This window comes from Rattus rattus, chromosome 7, assembly GCF_011064425.1.
Source record: "Rattus rattus isolate New Zealand chromosome 7, Rrattus_CSIRO_v1, whole genome shotgun sequence".
NCBI classification, from domain to species: domain Eukaryota; kingdom Metazoa; phylum Chordata; class Mammalia; order Rodentia; family Muridae; genus Rattus; species Rattus rattus.
Genome location: NC_046160.1, coordinates 101,522,645 through 101,542,295, shown reverse-complemented (window position 1 = coordinate 101,542,295; position 19,651 = coordinate 101,522,645). Strand labels below are relative to the sequence as shown.

General features: G+C 42.7%; 2 protein-coding genes and 1 non-coding gene across 3 annotated transcripts in view; 2 read left to right on the top strand and 1 right to left on the bottom strand.

Moving 5' to 3' along the window:
• Positions 1-526, bottom strand: part of Slirp (SRA stem-loop interacting RNA binding protein) — a 6,708-nt gene extending 6,182 nt beyond the window's left edge. Inside the window, exon 1 of the mRNA XM_032908220.1 lies at positions 339-526. Coding sequence (XP_032764111.1) covers positions 339-435 — 97 coding nt within the window. The 5' untranslated portion in view covers positions 436-526. The remainder of the gene's footprint in view (positions 1-338) is intronic.
• Alkbh1 (alkB homolog 1, histone H2A dioxygenase) lies at positions 526-19,651 on the top strand. The gene is made up of 6 exons (XM_032908219.1): positions 526-722; positions 4,072-4,180; positions 6,971-7,133; positions 12,663-12,753; positions 14,827-15,020; positions 17,202-19,651. Exons 1-6 carry the CDS (start codon positions 540-542, stop codon positions 17,629-17,631), a joined length of 1,170 nt encoding a protein of 389 aa, XP_032764110.1. The 5' UTR covers positions 526-539; the 3' UTR covers positions 17,632-19,651.
• LOC116906424 lies at positions 7,936-8,070 on the top strand. Its single transcript, XR_004388686.1, has one exon. It is a non-coding gene; the product is annotated as a small nucleolar RNA SNORA58 (small nucleolar RNA).

Genomic DNA, 19,651 nt, shown 5'->3' with positions numbered 1-19,651 from the left:
TCACCCTAAAAGCTCGGGGTATGGAGAGGATTATGCCTAAACAGCTAACCGGAAGCAAAATTTTCTGCGCAAGAGTTTACGCAAGAGCTAACCACTTGTGTTCTTTTTAAGAGTAACAGCAATGGTTCCTACGCAAGGCGCCGGGGAGACACGCAAATTCATGAAAGAGCTCCTTTAAAAAAAAAAAAAAAAAAACCACCGCAAAACGCCTGACCTAACCCATCGCCTATGTTGACTTAGGTTCTCTACAGAGAAGTTATTTTTTGTGAGTCTGTACATAGGTTTTACTCGTTACTTAAAACATAAACATTGTGTCCTGCCTCATCTCCGTCACTTACTCGATGCCGCGGTCCAAGGAATTTTTCTGATAAACGCTATAGGCCGACCAGTACGGGAACGCAACGCAGTTAGTCCTTTTACCGCGGAGGCTGCCATGTTAAAACTGAATGAACCAAAGCCTGGGGTCGTGACCTCGGAAGAACTTACCGGATCCGGAATTTGGAGTTCTGCTTCCGGGCCAAACTGTTCGCAGCATCGAGATGGGGAAGATGGCGGCTGCGGTCGTTTCATTAACCTCGCTGGCAACAGAGCCCAAAGAGGATGCTTTCCGGAAGCTTTTCCGCTTCTACAGGCAGAGCCGGCCGGGCACGGCGGACCTAGGAGCGGTCATCGACTTCTCAGAGGCTCACCTGGCTCAGAGCCCGAAGCCCGGCGTGCCCAAGGTACGAAGGGAGGGGTAGTGTGAGCTGCTCCGCACGCCTAGCGGCCTGCTGGTTCTACCGAGACTTGCCCACCTCAGGACCGGTTTTGAAGAAAAGCCCCTGTTGGGCCTGTGCGACGAGCTGTACTGCCAGGCGATGAGCGACCAACTGGCTCGCTGGCTCACTGTTCCCAAAGCTCTGGGCCGCTGCTTGTTTCCTGCCGCCATTTTACCCCAACCACGCGACCTTGCTCCCAAAAAAAAAAAAAAAAAAAAAAAGTGGAAATTGCTCGTACTTCTTTAACTGTCCGCTTAATACTAGTACGTTACTTTGTGTAAAGTCCAGAAGAACGTCTTCATAGACGTTAGGGTGGCCCCATAGCTTTAAATAAGACCAGCCATCGAGTAAGTCTCAAACTGTTAATCCCGTTGGGCCTCAAACTCGACCCTGTCTTCTCTGAGACTTAGAAAAGAGGTGAAAGTAAAGGTAAAGTTAGAAAATTTTGTCCTAAGAATCTAGGAGCGTGGAAAGATGGTTCCGTAGTTAAAAGCACTTACTGGTGTTTCAGAGAACTTGAGTTTGGTTCCTAGCATCCACGTGGCGGCTCACAGCCGTCTGTTAACTCAGAGGATCAGACACCCTCTCCTGAGCTCCACAGGCAAAATACTCATACACATATAAATAAATAAGTTTCTAAGCGAAATTTGGACAATCTACATACCCAACCTATTTCTGCGTAAAGAGAACAAAGCGTGAAGGGTAGGGGCAGAGGGTGATGCGTAGCTGCCGTGGCGTGTGCTTATTTTTCATGGTCACATCTTAAATTCTTATGTATTTACGGTGTTTCAAGACAGGGTTTCTGTGTATCCCTGCCTGTTCTGGAGCTCACTCTGTAGACCAGCCTAACCTCAAACTCACAGAACACCTCCTTGCCTCTGCCTCCTGAGTGCTGGGATAAGGTGTGTACCACCACAGCCCGCCCTTTGTCATATTTTTTAAAACTTCCTCTTGCTTAGACAGAATCACATTCGGGAGCCCAGACTGGCAGCTAACTAAACCACCATACCAGAGTGTCTTTGTAGTCACTTAAGAGGGAAAATATGTAACCCCTTATATAAGGTCTTGGTATTTCTTATGCGGGGATGTTCACCTCAGAAATTCTGGGGGAGGGGGTTGCTTTTTTTTTTTTTTTTGATTTATTTATTTTATGTATGAGCACACTGCAGCTGTCTTCAGACACCCCAGAAGAGGGTATCAGATCTCATTATAGATGGTTGTGAGCCACCATGTGGTTGCTGGGAATTGAACTCAGGACCTCTGGAAGAGCAGTCAGTACTCTTAACCTCTGAGCGCCATCTCTCCAGCCCCCTACCTCAGAAATTGTTAACTAGCACAGAGGTAAGTAAAATTCGAGTCCAGAACGCAACTTCTTAGAAAGTTTGTTAACATATGGTTTTAGAGTCGTGTGGATTGCATGGAGAAAACGTGTGCTCTGAGATGAACATTGGACTATAATGCCCTTCAGCTCCTTTATCTCCATCCTGCCAGAATGGACATGTTCACAGGCCTCCCAGAAGCACTCTTTTTGTTGCACAGTGCTCAGAAATACAGTATATGTTGATTAAATGAAAGCTTGGCTTGTCCATTCCACCAGCTCAGCGGGTTACAGGTAGCATTTTAGCATTTGTTGTCACCAGGTTAGAGCAGTGGAGGGGGAAAATGGCTGCAGTCTGGAGAGAAAAATCAAAAGGGGGAATTTTTTTTTTTTTCTCAAAAAGCTTAATGACTTGGTGCCTTTAGTATATAGAGTAAGTTTGTAGATCTTAAGGTATAAAGATGTTTCTGAATTCTAGTGCAGTATCAATTATGGCCTATTTAAGAACTCAAGACCAGATATTTTGCCAGCACTGAGTAGCTAGAAGACTTAGGTTGCTCAAGACTCTCGGAGTTTCAGGTAGCCATTTTATTATAAAGACTGGTGGGCCAGGCATGTAACTCTGTGGTGGAGTGTTTGCCTAGCATGTTTAGGGCACTGAATTGATTTCCCAGAGACAGAGAAAGGTGGTGTTGGTGTTGTTGGTGGTGGTGGTGTTGGTGTTGTTTGAGGCTTGTTTATATACCAGTTGTTCGTATTTGTCAGGAATTTTCCATCCTTGGGGATTGTTTGAAACAGAAACTCATTTCTCAAGCCAGGCATGTGGCACACCTTTAATTCCAGGATTTGAAGACAAAGGCAGGTGGAACTCTTGAGTTGCTGGACATGGAGGACTATATAGTAGTAGCTGAGATAGAGTATCTCTTTGTATCCCTAGCTATTGTTCTGGAACTGGATTTGTAGACCCTGCTGTCTTCAAAATTACAGCTTCCCAGGTGCTGGGGTTAAAGGGGTGTGTGTGTGTGTGTGAGAGAGAGAGAGAGAGAGAGAGAGAGAGAGAGAGAGAGAGAGAGAGAGAGAGAAGAGAGAACACGAGAACAAGAGAACAACACCTGGCTACCTGCTGGGCCTTAACCAGTGCAATGACTCATCATTACAATGTCCTTATGTGCAAAGAGCTTTATGAGCTCCTAATAATTTATTTTTTAATAATAAAAGCAAAGTTCTAGGGGGCTGGAGAGATGGCTCAGCGGTTAAGAGCACCGACTGCTCTTCCAGAGATTCTGAGTTCCAATTCCCAGCAATCACATGGTGGCTTACAACCATCTGTAAAGAGATCCGATGCCCTCTTCTGGTGTATCTGAAGACAGCTACAGTGTACTTATATATAATAAATGAATAAATCTTATTAAAAAAAAAAAAAGCAAAGTTCTAACAGTATTTCATCAAAGGTTAGCAATGTCAGCAAATGGGACCCTGGCGTTTTATGGAAATAATTTTGTGGCTAGAGTACTCTATTTTCTCAACCTCCTCCTGCCTGGTATTTTCCTGTTGCTAACTACAACAAAGTGCCTCGGAAGCCATGTTTTAGCACTAACCACAACAAATAGCATTGTGACCTGAGATATATTACAATTGCAAATGCTTTTCGTGAATGCTCTTAAATTAACAAAATTGTGTTCTCATGAGAAAAGGTTACCCTGAAAGTCAAAATTAGGAGCTAGAGAGATGGCTCTGCAGTAAGAGCACTCACCGCTCTTCTAAAGGACCTGGGTTCAGTTCCCAGTGCCTACATGGCAGCTCATAACCTCCATAACTCCAATGCCAGGGAATCATTCCAGTACCTTCCTCCTCCTTCCACAGGCAGCAGGCATTACATGGTACACATACATCCAGGCAAATGACTCGTACATATAAAACTAAAACAAGCTAACAGCAGTCTAGCTTAAGACCTCTAAGATAACTACCCTCTGACTTAGGTTTATCTCCTTCCAGGTGGTCAGATTCCCTCTGAACGTGTCCTCAGTGACTGAGCATGATACCTCTAGGGCAGGACTTCAACCTGTGAGCAAGTGGCAGGCCTATGGACTGGAAGGCTATCCTGGTAAGTGCACCTGAGAGAAAGTGAAATTACTCAGTCATTCTGATTTCATAGTAAGAACTGCGAATAGATAAACAAAGAACATACCTAGAACATATTAATGCCTCACCCTGGAACTATCCTATATCTGCCTTCTCTGAGGAGTCTGTTTAATGTTGTTACCAAAGACTAAGGAAACTCAACAACTGTCATAACAGATTTAATTAAAAAAAAAAAAAATGAAAGATGGACTCTAAACCCTGCCATAACTGTGAACCTCAACTCTGCCAGAATTTTAAGGGATAGAATAATAGACTGAATAATTTAGAATTTCTTTGTTTTTGTAAAAGGAGAGAACATTTGTCTCTTACTGTATGAGTGTTTTACAAAACTACATGTGTGTCTGGTACTTTGAGAGTCAGAAAAGGATGTCACATCCCCTGGCTGAAGAGTTAGATGGTTGTGAGCTGCTGTGTTGGTGTTTGAAACCCAAACTGTCCTCTGGACGGGCAGCAGGTACTCCTCTTAACTGCTGGACTCCGCCCCTGGCCTAAGTTGAGAACCTTTTTTATTTTGTATAGGGTGGAAAGGGGTACATGCACATGCATGCCTTTGCCCTTCAAGGAGAGAAGAGTACATCAGATCACTGGAGCTGGAGTGACAGACAAATGAGCCACCTGACTGGGTACTGGGAATCAAACCCTAGTTTTCTGAGAGAACAGTATATGCTCTTCACTGCTAAGCCCGTTCTCCACGCCAAGACATATTTGTGTATATGACTTTTTGCCTACTTGTATGTATGCGCACCAAGTGTAAGCCTATCTCCAATTCCTGCAGGCGTCTCTTACCTCTTATTTCCAAAGCCTCAGCTGTCTGTTGATCTGGACCTTCTTGCCATATCGATTGTTCAGAGAACACAGTTGTCAGGCCCGCTTCGGTTCTGTCTCGTCAGAGTGACATTTCAGATTGTGCAGGAATTCGTACTTCAGCTGTACTGCTTGGGCTGCTACTTCACTGTGTCTGGTTCTCACAGCCACTGGAAGCTACATTTAGTAGAAGTGTAGTATGCAAAGTGTGGAGGACTCTCCTTTCAGGGTGACAAGAGGATTTTCTTTACTTCTGGATCCTACTTATTCTGAAGGAACTTGTGTGTGCCTGTCTTTACTGGAGTGAGCAGGAGGAAATTGCGTCTGCAGAAGAAAAGGCTTGGATGGGGGATAGGAAAATAGGTTATACACAAAAGATGAGAATCAGTGGAGTGGTGGCTAGGACAAAGGTTCTGGTTCCTATTTATCTGGCCTCATACCTAGCTCTTCTGTGTGCTAACTGATACAGGACAAATCTCTTCATTTCCTTGTCGTTAATTTCTTCAGGCATAAAATGTACATTAATGGAACTCCCCATAAGTTTAAAATGAGTTTGGGGCCTAGAAAGATAGCCCAGTGACTAAGAGTGCATATTATCCTTCAGAGAACCTTAGTTCAGCTCACAGCTTAAAACTAGCTGTGACTCCATTGCTGGAAACATACATAGGTGCTTAAAATAAATACTATAAAAGATTGTGGTGGTTTGGTTTGAATCTACATGGACAGTGCTTCAATTGGTACCTGAAATATACTAAGTTGTCAATAGGTGTTGATTGTAAAGCTGTAGGTGTTCAGGTAACAAAATATAGATGAGACCAATGAACCCTGTGAGGTGGGGATTGGATTGTGGGGCGTGTTTGGGTTGTAATTAAAATGAAAACCTGTTTTAGAGCAGGTGTGGTAGTGCATGCCTGTAATCCCCAAAACTAACTCAAAATGCTGGAGGGGCAGAGGTCGCTGCAGTAAGACCAAAGTGGAGCTAGGACAAATCAGTTCAACTACAGTAACAGGATCATATCTCTAAAACAAAAACAACTGATATGGAATTGTAGGTGTCAGAATCCCTAAACGATGCAAGTTAAAAGCAGATTTTTAATAAGAGAAGCTTAGAATTATAACTCAGTGGTAGACTGTTTGCCTAACACAAGATCTTAGTTCAGTTACCCTTACAAAAAAGAAAAACCAGGTGGAGTGGTGCAGATTTCAACCCTAGGAGGCAAAGACACACAGACCTGCAAGTTTGAGGCTAGCCTGATGAAGCATCCAAGTTTCAGGATATCCAGAGGAATGTAGCGAGAATCTATCTCTAAATTTTAAAAAAGACTTCCTTGAGAGGCATTAAATTGCAAGTTACTTCAAAGGTATGCATTAGATCTATTATCTTTTAGAAATGTTAGGATAGTATTTTCTTATGTGTGTGTGGTTTTGCCTACACTTAGTCTATGCACAACATGTATACAGTGCTGGTCAAAGCAGGAAGATGGTGTCAGATGTTCTGAAATTGGAGTTACAGGTATTTATATGTTCAAGAAAGGTAGATTTGACATTGAGAAAAAAAATAGACTATTAACTAGTGTTCCATTTACTGAATGAAGATGTATAGTTAATTAAATCCAGTATGGAGGTAGCCATTCCTGTGTGTAGTTAGTGAAACAGAGACTTGTGGGAGGCGTCTTGAGACTTATTGGTACCAGGTGAAAATCTAAGGGTGAACTTTGAACTCTAAAGTTGCTTTAGGATAGCACCATTGATAGCTAACCTTGTAGATTATTTATTCCTCTTGAGAATGTCCCCCAAAGTCAGATATTTACAGAGTGTCTCATGTTCGTCAGAAGTTGGTTTTTCATTAACTTTTAAGGAGAAAGGATATGGGAAGTAAATGAGAATAGTGGGCATAAGAATGTGAAAAAGAAACCAGCACACACACCCCATCTTTTGTCTTTTATAGGATTTATTTTTATTCCAAATCCCTTCCTCCCGGGATGCCAGTGGCACTGGATAAAACAGTGCCTTAAGTTATATTCCCAGAAACCTAATGTATGTAACCTGGACAAGCACATGACTAAAGAAGAGACCCAAGGTCTGTGGGAACAGAGCAAAGAGTTCCTAAGGTAAGTGGCTGGGTTGATTTTTGTCTGGGTTCTCCATCCCGCCCCGCCCCCCTCATTTCCACACTGCACTGCTCTTTTTCCCTAAGGACTTGTGGACAGATGCTTTAACAGTTATATTAAACTGAGATCCACTTTGAAGATTTATATTGTAGCGTAGAAACTGAGTTCATCCACATTCATCATCACATGATGTTTTTATTCCGCTTCAGACATTTTTATAAAGTGTGTTCTTTTAAAGACTCGTAGAAAGAACTGTTGCTTGTAGCACTTGTGTTTTACATGGAGTTGCTCCTGCTAGCTCTTTTGTGGTGGGTCAGTTGTTGCTCATGAAAAAATTAGTGTTTGGATCTTGATGTTTCAGCATTCATTCCATAAATACTCATTGGAGGAATCAGTTGGGTACCAGGCATGATGCTAGGCATTGGAGACACAGAACTTAATTGGTAGGATGTGGGCACTCTTCTTATTGAGTGCTCTTTCAAAGGAGTTATCAATGAGAGTAATTACAGTGTAGCTGAGAAAATGTTGTAATAATGGTTAGAACTTGGGGAACAGAGGAGGAAATAATTCTTCCAAACAGGGTGAAGGTATCCAAGAAATACAATTTTTTATAATTGTATCTATTCTGTATTTTCTTTCATTTCAATTTCATTTTTCTTCAAAAATGATTAGGGATTTGCCATTCAGGACAGTGGACAATCTGGTTAGGGGTATTAATCAGTCTGAGCAAAAGTGTGGTATGTTCTGTGAGGTGTGTGCTTTAGAATGTTCGAGATTCAAAAGAAGATGGGAAACATTTGCTAGGCATATCCGTAGACCTTGCTTGACTCTGCCTGTGGCCAAGCAAGGGGGACAGCGTATGCAAGAGTAATTGGAGTTCATGCAAGTTCTAACCAGTTTAACCAGTAGCTGGGTGAATTGCAGTACTCCAACATTCTGCTTCTATCCTCTTACAGTTCTCATGCTGCAGCGTGGTGATATTTAACCTGTTTGTTTATTTTAGTTCTAAAGGGAAAAAAACAGTTCCTGTCTTTGGTTTTTGTAAAAAATGTGAAGAAATAAAGACATTTAAATAGGTTAATTGGTAGAATCAATTGTAGTTGATACATTATGAGAATGGTCACTTGTGTGGCAAGGTTGGAATAATTTGTAGAAAATGCTTCCTAAAAGTCACAGTACAGTAGACAAAACAGGAAGTGGTCTCTGTAGGTAGAGTAGGACCATTGTACGAGGTTTAGCAGTCTGGAACAGCAGCTCTGGAGTCAGATCGCCTGTCTTCAGATCCTTACTCAGTTCCACAGTAGCTGGGTAATCTTGAGCAAGGTTTTTTTTTAACATTTCCTTCCTGAGTGTGTGAATGTAGGTAAGAAATCCTTAGAGGATGTTTGTTAGAATTAATTATGGCTGCTTCTAGGGGGTATAAAAGATTGTTTCTGTCAAAAGGGAAAGGGTAACTACCCTTAGTGGGTTTCCTCTAAAGCTTCCTTGGTCCATAGTTTAAGGTACATATGGGAGCAGTGAGGGGAAACCTTTCCTGTTTTTCAACTTTTAGTTCTTCCCATAGAACTGAAGGCAAGGTAAGGGAAGATATGACTGAACGGAATTACAGTGCTTAATAGCACTAAACCATCTTGTGTTTTCTTCAAATAATTTATTCTTTCCTTCTGATGTGGGATTATAGACCCTCAGCTGCATTCTGAGATAGCTCAGATGAACCTCTAATAAATCAATTTTTGGGCAATAGGGAGATACTTTTCTGTATAATAAATTAGCAAAAATAAAATGGTGGTGGTTATACCTTATGTGGTCAAGGCTAAAAGAAATAGAATGATATTCTAAGACCTTGTGCTGGCAGCGTTTAGTTAGGTCTCTGGTTCTCATCCTGTCTCTGTGGGATTTATGTTTCAGCTTCCTCATATGGGAAATGGAGGTGTTAGATGGGATGAACCATCCAGGTATTTGAGTCATGGTCTGCTACAGTATATTAAGTTCTCTCTGCTCCAAAGTCTGTAGAGTAAAAAGCATCTACTGTTGAGGAAGCTTCCCCAAGAGAATCTAATCACCCCAACATCCTCCCACTTTAGGAACCAGGAACAAGGGGCCTTTAAGGGTCCTTACCTTTATCTCCATGGAGCTCTGGCAATTTTTAAAAAGAAGTGAAGAGGTAATACATGAATGTTCCAGAAAAATTAGGACTTCAAAATGATTCACTTCAATTTTTTTTTTTTTTTTTTTTTTTTTTGATCTGGGGACCGAACCCAGGTCCTTGCGCTTGCTAGGCAAGCGGTCTACCACTGAGCTAAATCCCCAACCCCTGATTCACTTCAATTCTGTTTTTTGTTGGTGGGTTCTATTGCTAGAGTCTTATACAAAAGCACGATTGGGATTAGGTGATTTGCCTCTATTCATCTAGGCCCTATATTTTTCGTTATGATGTGGATAGATGTGCAGTTTAAGTGCAAGCACCTTTATTACAGCTTTGTTCCTCAGCAGGAGACCATTAATCAGCCATGGCCTGTCCCAGAAATAGGATACACCCATTAAAAGGCATTCAATTCATCTCTTGCAAACAAAGTAGTCAGATTAAATTATCATTTCTCGCTGTCTTATCCCTACCTTAGTCCAAGTCACTATCATTCATGTTTTCTGCAGAATGCAAAAGCGGCCTCCCATCCATCTGCTTTTTGCCCCCCTTCAAACTGCTTTCTACATTAAAATGAAGAAGCCATGTCATTTTTCTCAGCCTCTCATCTATAGTTTAATTCTGATGAAGCTGCCCAGAGTTAGCACAAACTGTTCAGACATCAGGTGTGGGGACTCTGGGCTACTCATACTTACGACCACTGACTACAGCTTCGGGACAGTTCATGGTCTCTTCTTATTTAGTGATTGACTAGAACTCAGAAAAACACTGGTGGGTGCCCTTCAATATCAAATCAGGACACACTGCCCTACACGTTGATTGTTAAACCAGCCAGTGAAGTTCAAAGTTCTAGTGGCCATAATTTTTTTAACGTTTTATTGAATGGTCACTACTGATTAAAACATTTGCCATTTGAGCTTGGGAGATGGCTCCAAGAAAAGTTTTTCCTTTTTAGAACATGGACCAGCTCAGTTCCCCATAACCCATGTGATTTATTGTGTTTTAGTTGAGGGGGATGGGGGAAGACAGCGATGGCCTTGCCATGATACAAAGACTGGGGAGATAGCTTAGTTGGTAAAATGTCTTGTCACAGGAGCTTAAGGATCTGAATCAACCCGCCCACTTTAAAGCAACAACAGACCACATGGGGGCGCTTACTTGTAATCCTTGTGCTAGGAAAAGAGAGACAGAGCCCTGCGGCTTACCTGCTGGTCTAATCAGGAAGCCCCTGTTAGGTAAAAGCAAGATAGACATCTTGGAAATGACACCCAAGTTGGCCTCTGGCCTCCAAGGGCATGCTCATACACACATACAGTCATTACACGTGAATATATACAAGGCATTAGCCACGTGACTGAATTCAGTTTTAAAGCTACACCCATTCTGGAAGTCCAGCTAATACCACTTAACATTAAACCTCTCCCCTCTAATCACACAGTTGGCTTTTGTGGGATTACCAGCAAATATCCTGAATCATCATTACTCCTTAGCATAAACCCAGGTGTGATGCAAGAGCCCACTGTGATTAACAGTGGGGCTGCTGTCAGGAAATTCTGAAGGTTTGGAGTGGGTGTAGATCAATGACTGAGTACTTGGCTAGCATGCAGACTCTTGAGTTTCATCCCCAGGACCAAGAACTTAAAAGAAATTTCTATTTTAGAACCAGAACAAAGAACTAATCAAATTCTTTGTTTTATGATACTGTAGACTAATTTAAGCATGAACCTTATCAGTTTCCCTCTAGCTCCCAAATAATTGATACAAAGACCTGTTAAGTTTAACAAGCTACAAGCCTAGGCTGGGCAAGTTCTGAGTTATTCTAACCCTCTAAAGCTCTGTGACTTGACATCTGCCTTGCCCTAGCTTGCTCTAGTCCATGTGTATCCTTGTGTTTGCTCTCGTGGTCCTCTGACTTCCCTGGCCCTGGGATCGGAAGTCCAGGCTTCCTGTCTCTGCCCAGCCATAGGCTGAGCAACTCCTTTATTAACCAGAGATAATTCTAGAAGGAATGGTTTGATAATCATGACAGTGCTAATGTCCAGACTGTACCAGATATGTGGGCACAGAAGTCAGCAACTGAATACACAGTGCACAAGACCAACCCCAACCATCATAGTTTGTTTTGATATAATGTCTTTCTTTGTAGTCCTGGAGCTTGCTATGTAGATCAGATCAGGCCCCGAACTCAGAGATCCTCCTGTATCTGCCTTCTGAGTACTGAGATTAAAGGTGTGAACCACTGTGCCCAATACCATTGTGTTTTTATAAATCTGAAATTGTTGCCTATAAAACCTAGGTATTCTAGTGCTGGAGAGAGTTCAGTGGTTAAGAGCACTGGCTGCCCCTCCAAAGGTCCTGAGTTCAATTCCCAGCAATCACATGGTGGCTCACAACCATCTGTAATGGGACCCAGTGCTCTTTTCTGCCCTACAGACAGAACATTGTATACATAATAAGTAAAAATCTTTTTAAAAAAAAAAAAAAAAAAAATCTTAGTCTGATCTGGCTCCGTTGGTGGCTTCCCAATGATTTACCACTGTTGTTTGGTTGGTGGGTGGGTGGGTTGGTTTGTTTGGTTCTTTGAGATGAAGCCCTGGCTATCCTAAAACTTACTCTGTAAACCAAGCTGTCCTTGAACTCAGAGATCTGTCTGCCTCTGCCTACTTAGTACTGGGATTAAAAGGGTGCACCACCACCCTTACCACACGGCTATTTTTTATAGAGAAAAAAGAAAATAGAATGCTTGCTTATGTAGCCCAGACTGCCCACTGCAGAGTGGAGAGCTGTCCAGTACATTTCCATATAGTTAGGGTTCTCATGAAAGCTATATTATAACTTGGTTGCAAGAAAAATGGCTATACTTACATACACTCTTAGCCATGACAGAGACAGCAAGCTGCTGTGGAAGCTCATGGACCAGGGGAGAGGGCAGCCAGTCTGCCTGTACATCATCCTGATAATGCCTGGAGGGGCAGCAAGGGCAGAGCGTGTTTCTGTTTGCTGTGTTAGGGCTGTCACTTTTGAAAATACTGAAAATATTTTGGGTAAATGGATAAAGATTTGAATTTAGGTTAAATCTAGCATTTCTATTCTGAGCTAGGAACAGCAATGTGCACTGTAAATACCAGCATTCAGGAGGCAAAAGCAGGCAGATTGCTTAAATTTGAAGCCATCTTTGTTTACCTATGAGTGCAAGCCTAGGCAGGACTACATAGTATATGTAAACAAAAGTAAACAAAAATTTTAGTTCCAGTCTTCATTCTCTTACTGTCAGCTTTCTTATCCAGCCGTGGCTATCGGCTTAGGCTAAAGGCATAGACTTGGGTTCATAGAGAGGACTGTTGCTGCCATTTAAGACTGAATTCTCCTGGTTACTATCTTTGCAGGTCTAAAGACAAGACTAAGCGGAGACCCCGAAGTTTACTAGAGAGACTGCGCTGGGTCACTCTGGGCTACCATTATAACTGGGACAGTAAGGTATTTGCTTTATTCCTGTTGTACATTTATAGGTTCTTAGCCTGTGTGGTTGGATTTGTTCCTGAACAAACATGAAATACCACAGCCATAGCAAAGTCTGTCAAGAGCATGAATGTACCATTTAAAGGCAGGGCCGTGATTATTGCCTCCTTTACATCTCCCTTGGAGAGTGATAATGGAAGCACATACCTCTAGTCCTACCTCTGACCTTAGGAGGCTGAAACAGGAGGTGCACTAGGTTAAGTCCAGTGTGGTCTATGTAATAACAGTCAGAAGATTAAATTAGGAGATGGAGAGTTGGCTCAGTGGTTAAGAACATCTATTGTTCTTACAGAGGACCTAGCTTCAATTTCCAACATCCATATGGTAGCTCAGATCCATCATATCCACCACAGAATCTGATGCTCTCTTCTTGCCTTTCTGGGCAGTAAGTACACACATGGTGCACAGACATGTGTGCAGGCAAAACAGCCATACACATAAACTACTGTTAGTAAAGGTGTAGATTAATTGATTGACTGAAGCCTGTGAAGTCTTTAGGCAGTACCTCACTGTTCTAAGCAGTTAGCTATCCTGACAAAAGCCAGTCAGTGCATATAATGATATTTTCATTTGGTCTAATCCTGTACCTCAGAGTTACCCTTCTTTACTAAGAAAATGAGAATTGAGAATTACTAAGAACTACAAGAATATTCAAAGAAAACAGTAGGCAGTAAAAAAGGAGAACAGTGTATAGACTGTATGGATGTGGCTGAAGATCCCAAGCGATGATACGAGACAGCAGCCCTGATCAATTGTCTAAATAATACAGGACACCTTGGTGTCTCTAACAACAACCTTCCATTTTAAGAATGGCACACACGGGGGGGGGGGGGTTTAGCTCATCGGTAGAGCGCTTTGCCTATGAGCACAAGGCCCTGGGTTCGGGTCCCCAGCTGGGGGGATGTTAAGAATGGCACACACCTTTAATCCTAGCATTGAGGAGACAGGAGCAGGCAGATCTCTGAGTACAAGGACAGCCTAGTCTAAAGAATGTGTTCTAGATCAGCTAGGGCTGTTACACAGAGAAAACCCTGACTCATAAAAACCAAAAAAGAAAAACCTAAAAAAGGAAGAAGAGAGACAGAGACCGAAATTCCAACCAAAGAGGAAAAGCCATCTAAAGAAAAGCAGTTTTGTGCGTACAGTTGGTTCCACTCTTGATCCAACTAGACTGCACCAGAACACTAGTGGAGTTGTAAGACAAATGTGTTTGGTTAGGATTTTAGTTTAATTTAGCCCAGGAAGCAGGAGCGTCCGCCCTGCAGATTTGCACAGTATTTCTGGAAATGTCACAGTGAAACACATTATAATCAGTATATTAACACAAATGTTCACATATACAAAAATTTGAGATGATAGTACAAGATGCCATGCCCAATTGTTTCTGACAATAAAGCATCTTTGTCTCAGTAATCCACAATAGTAGTGAAGGGTGTAGTTCTTTCTGATTTCCTTTGTTTTTAACTAATACCCTTTTCTGTTTCTGGGGTGTCTCATTTATTGGGGCACTTTTCACTAATTATCTTGTTCCTTAGGTTCTCTGGGTCATAACAGCCCTGAGTTGCCTTTAACTTAAGGGGACTTATCCTGCTTAGGATTCAAATATGCTAGGGTGGAAGAGAAGTTGCTTCTGTACATATGTCAAAAAGTGAATTTGTGTGACTTACCACTGCCTTGAATGGCGCCTATCATGCAGTGGTGCTCAGTACAGTGAATGGTTTGTTATTAGATTTCTATATTTTCTCAGTGGGGGTGGGGGGCAGATTCCCAGCCAGGCATCAGGGCACACACTTGTTTCCCAGCATTTAAGAGGCAAAGTCAGAAGGATCGCTTGCTACAAGACTGGCCCAGTGTGTATAACAGGTTCCAGCTAGCCAGAGCTGGGTTGCCAGTGCTTCCTCAAGAGAGAATGGGTAGGATTGATGGGCACCTGTGTGAGTAGTAGTTAGTAAGGTAAAGGACTTCATTCCACGATTTCTTATGTTCTGAGATCGTTGTTCATTTTTCCTATTTTCTCTACTTTTACCAAAGAAATATTCAGCAGATCATTATACACCTTTCCCTTCTGACCTGGCTTTCCTCTCAGAGCAAGTCGCCACTGCCTGTGGATTTCAGGGTTTCCGAGCAGAAGCGGGTATCCTGAATTACTACCGCCTAGACTCCACACTGGGAATCCATGTGGACAGATCGGAACTAGATCACTCAAAACCCTTGCTGTCCTTCAGGTACCTTAATTTCAGAAATTTCAGATTGTTTATTATTTTTTTTCCCTAAAGCATTTTAAAGCTGAAATTAGTAAAGATTTAACTTTTATAATGAGAGATACTGTCATTACTGTCATTATATATATAGTAAGCAAGTTAGAACTGGTTTTTGTTATTGTTTTGATTTTTTTTGTTTTATTTTTGAAAAGCAGAGCAAAGGGGTTGGGGATTTAGCTCAGTGGTAGAGCGCTTGCCTAGGAAGCGCAAGGCCCTGGGTTCGGGTCCCCAGCTCCAAAAAAAAAAAAAAAAAAAAAAAAAAAGAAAAGCAGAGCAAAATACAGAGTAAAACATGAAGCCTGCATGGATCGTGAAAGAGCAGCAAAGCTTAGATGTGTCAAGATTCGGCACTGCTCTGCATCTGCTGCATCACGTTTTCTTTTGCAGCAGGTCTGTCGTGATAATGCATGGGGAGCGGATCATAGGTTGATCACTCAGAAACATATGCCAGAATAGTCTCAAAGTGATGGCTTGTGGGTTGAGGAGATAGCTCAGTTGGTTAAGTAACTTGCTGAACAAGCATGAGGACCTGAGTTCAGAACCCAGGTAAAAATCCAGGCATATGAACAGCACGTGCTTGGGAGGCTGTGAAATAGCTCATCAAATAAAGGCTGCAAGCCTCTTGACCTAAGGTCAGTCTTGGGACCCTGTTGCAGGATATTTGATCACACTGTAATCCCAAGATTGTGTTATTTACTAAAGAAAGAAAAACTATTTCTAGTTGTGTGCCTCACCCTTAGCACACACCTTTAATGACAAACAGTGAAGGTAAAGTTAGTTTGTAGAGGGAATGTTTAGTTTAAAAGTGATGTCTAATTGAGTGGCAAAGTGTGAAATCAGAGAAAAATTTGACTGCATAGAATATGCCCAACTCTCATGAGACAGGAGGAGACAGGTTTACCTGGAGAGGTTTACAAAGACATGTTGAAGAAAGAACAAGCTAGACACTGGGAAAGAATGAATGAGAAAGAGCCAAAGGATTAGAACAGACCGCTAGTCTGAGACCAGTTCAGTAAGAAGTGGGGAGAAGCTGGACTGAGTCAGTCAGCATGGAGAGGAGTTTTGAGGTAAGACCGCTGAGTTAAAGCATTAAGCCAAAGCTCAGAAAGCGCTCAGAAGGGTGAGCTTACTTAGCAGCAAGTCTCTAGCCTGGATTAGACTGTACAGAGGCTAGAAGCTGCCAGGGCTGAGCGAGGTTAGCAGATGGAGACAGTAAGCCGGAGAGGACAATTAATTCAGGCAAAGAGAAGTTACTTTTACAGATCCACGTGGAGAAAGGAGTAAAGCAACCCCTCCAGGACTTACTTACACACACACACACACACACACACACACACACACACACACACACACACACACACACACACACACACACTGCGGCATGAGCACTGCCACACAGAAATAAGGAACTGAATGGATGAAATTTCTAAAAGGCTCAGTAGGCAAAAGCGCTTCCCTAATAATAAGCCTGATGGCCTGACCTTGATGCCCAGACTCCAGAGTAGGGGAGAACTCTTAAGTGTTCTCTGACCACCGTGTGTGCTCCATGATAGCACATTCACACTCACAGGTAGATGCACAGGCGGCAAATAACGCCGTGTACATTTTAAAGACGCAGAGCTAGAGAGATGATTAGGTGGTTAGAACCACTTGCTGCTCTTCTAGATAACTAAAGTTGATTCTCAGCACCCAAATGGTAGATCACAAGCATCTAAAACTCCAGCCCCAGGCAGTCCGGTTCACTGTTCTGGCTCTGAGGACAGTAGACACATGTATGCAAACATACACGTGGGCAAAACACCCATGCACGTTTGAAAAAACAGAGTAAAAAGATGGAAACACAGATGTAAGACATCAGCACTAACTTTTGGCCTCCCCAGAGGTGCACACATCAAAAGTAAATCAGAATCATGAGGTGGCTTAGCAGGTGAAGTCACCTGCCACCACTGACATCCTGAGTTAACCACTGAAAGCGGTGTAGCAGAACTGGTTCCTGTGAGTTGTCCTCTGGTTTCCATTCCACACTGTGGCAGATTAAAGGTAACAGCTTGGAAACAATGTCCATCTAAAATGAAAAAAGAATACAGTTGGTAGTAGCTTTCATAATGTAACTAATAACAGAAACTTTTTTTTTCTTTTTGGTAGCTTTGGACAGTCTGCCATCTTTCTCCTGGGTGGCCTCAAGAGAGATGAAGCTCCCACAGCCATGTTTATGCACAGTGGTGACATCATGGTAATGTCAGGTTTCAGCCGCCTGTTAAATCATGCAGTCCCTCGAGTCCTTCCACATCCTGCTGGGGAGTGCCTGCCTCACTGCCTGGAGACACCTCTCCCAGCTGTCCTCCCTAGCGGATCATTGCTTGAGGCCTGTTCTGTGGAAGACTGGCAGGTGTGTGGCACCTACTTGAAAACTGCTCGAGTTAATATGACTGTTCGGCAGGTGCTGGCCACAGGCCAGGACTTTCCTTTAGAACCCATGGAGGAGCCAAAAAGAGACGCTACTGCAGATGGTTTGTGCCATCTGCATGACCAGAAAAGCCCTGTAAAACGGAAGAGGTTAAATACCAACGACTAAAGCTTAGGGGACTCTCTGGTTGCCTCACACAGGGGCAGGGAAGAACTCATCTGCCATGCTTCTGCCTTGGGCCCATCTTAGAGCATAAACTGAGTTTGTCCAGAGAAGTGTCCTACTCGGCCCAGTTCTAGCTCTTATTAGGTGTGTGTGTGTTTGTCATACCACATTGGTATAATGGTCCACACAGACGAAAGCATTTGAAGTGAGTTCATATGTCTGTGTCGAGTCAACACCTCAGTTTGCTGATAGGAAATAGTGTCTTTCTCCCAGCACTTTGTGATCTATGAACCAGCCACCAGAATTCCTAACTTCTAGTCGTCAAATTCTTTGGCTCTTCACTCTTTTTTGCTCTCACAGAGGAATCTTAAGCAGATGAAGACAGTGGAATTAAAACTGTGACCCTCGGGGTTGGGGATTTAGCTCAGTGGTAGAGCGCTTGCCTAGGAAGCGCAAGGCCCTGGGTTCAGTCCCCAGCTCCGGAAAAAAGAGCCAAAAAAAAAAAAAAAAACTGTGACCCTCAGGAGTCACAATTGTCACATGATTGGTAGAGCACATGCCTGCCATGCACTAAGCCCTGGGTTCAATAACCAGTACCACATAAGCCAGATGTAGTGCGTCCCTGTTTCCCATGCACTCCGGGGTACAGGATCAGACTTGAAGGTCATCCTGCATCTCTAGACTCTTCCTGATAAGTTTTTAATTTGCTTAAAAGTCTCTAGGGTGTTTTGTTAGCTGTTTTCTCCATGAATAAACTTACTCTACATTAAAGATCTCTGTCTTTGAGGTTAGTGTATCAGGAGTTTACTTTTCCCTCATTGTATTGTTCACGCTATTGAAGTCTCAGGCTGTCTTTCCTTTCCCCTAAGTATTGTGCTGTTGCAGGAAAAATGTTCCTTGACCATCCAGTCATGGTGTCAGAAGTGCAATGTCGTCTCCATAGGGGAATTTGGTGCTCCTTTCTAGAAACTGAGTGTGCCTGTTAATTTGGGAGACAGGGACTGGCTGGAAGCCACTGTGCTGCCTGAAGTGTGATTTGTTCCATTTCCATCTTTCTCTGCCCTGTCCCCCCACCCCCATTATTTATCTGCACTTGATCATTGAGTTTGTATGAGAATAGCAGGTATGGTATTTTTTTTTTATAAAGAAAAATTAATACATATCCCTTATATAAGCTAGATTGTAAAAACTAGTGTATGAAATTTTCCTTTGGGAAATTTTCCTTAACTTTTTCTTGATAGGTTATTAAACTTGATCCACATAAATCCAACAAGCTGGGGTTTTTTTTGGGGGGGGGTGTTTTGGTGAGCCCAACAGAAAGTTTATCAATGCCATTAAAACAGGCGAGTTAGCTAGGCAGGGGTGGCACTTGCCATAATCCCAGCACTCAGGAGGTAGAGGCAGGTGGGGCTCTGAATTTGAGACCAGCTTGGTCTACAGGATGAGTTTTGGGACAGCCAAGGCTGTTACACAAAGAAACCCTGTCTCAGGAAGAAAAAAACCTATAGTGCCTATAAGATAAGGCACTCTTAGAGCCAGCTAGAATAAGCTAACCAGGAGCACCCGGGCGGTGGGCCCCTGTAGGGAGCGCATTCAAATAGACTGGATTAGAGGTCAGCAAACTGGCTCGTTTCTGTTTTCCTGTGTGCAAGCCGTTTCTAAGTGGCTGTGGGGAGGGTTCATAAGAATGTTCTGTGACACATAAAAATCCTATCAAGTCCCAATATCCAGAGTTAATTTCTTGAATGAGAGGCAACTGGAGAGATGACCCAGAAGACCCCTATGTTCCATTCCCAGCACTCACATACATGACAGCTCATGAGTATCGAACTCCAGTTCAGGGGAGCCAACACCCTCTCTGGCCTCTGGTACCCAAGTGCACTTGTGGTACATACATAAAGAGGCAAAACACAAACACACCAAAAAAAAAAATGTGTTTAGTGAGGTTTGTGTGTGCGTATTTTAAAGATTTTAGGAACAAATACCTTTGAGTATTTTGAGTACAAGGTTAGAGAATCCTACA

What these genes read in the sequence shown, in the direction of transcription:
- Alkbh1 (XM_032908219.1), top strand. Translation starts at nt 540, where the DNA reads ATGGGGAAGATGGCGGCTGCGGTCGTTTCATTAACCTCGCTGGCAACA. An exon ending in CGAAGCCCGGCGTGCCCAAG is followed by an intron (nt 723 to 4,071) that starts GTACGAAGGGAG and finishes ATCTCCTTCCAG; the next exon opens with GTGGTCAGATTCCCTCTGAA. An exon ending in CAGAGCAAAGAGTTCCTAAG is followed by an intron (nt 7,134 to 12,662) that starts GTAAGTGGCTGG and finishes CTATCTTTGCAG; the next exon opens with GTCTAAAGACAAGACTAAGC.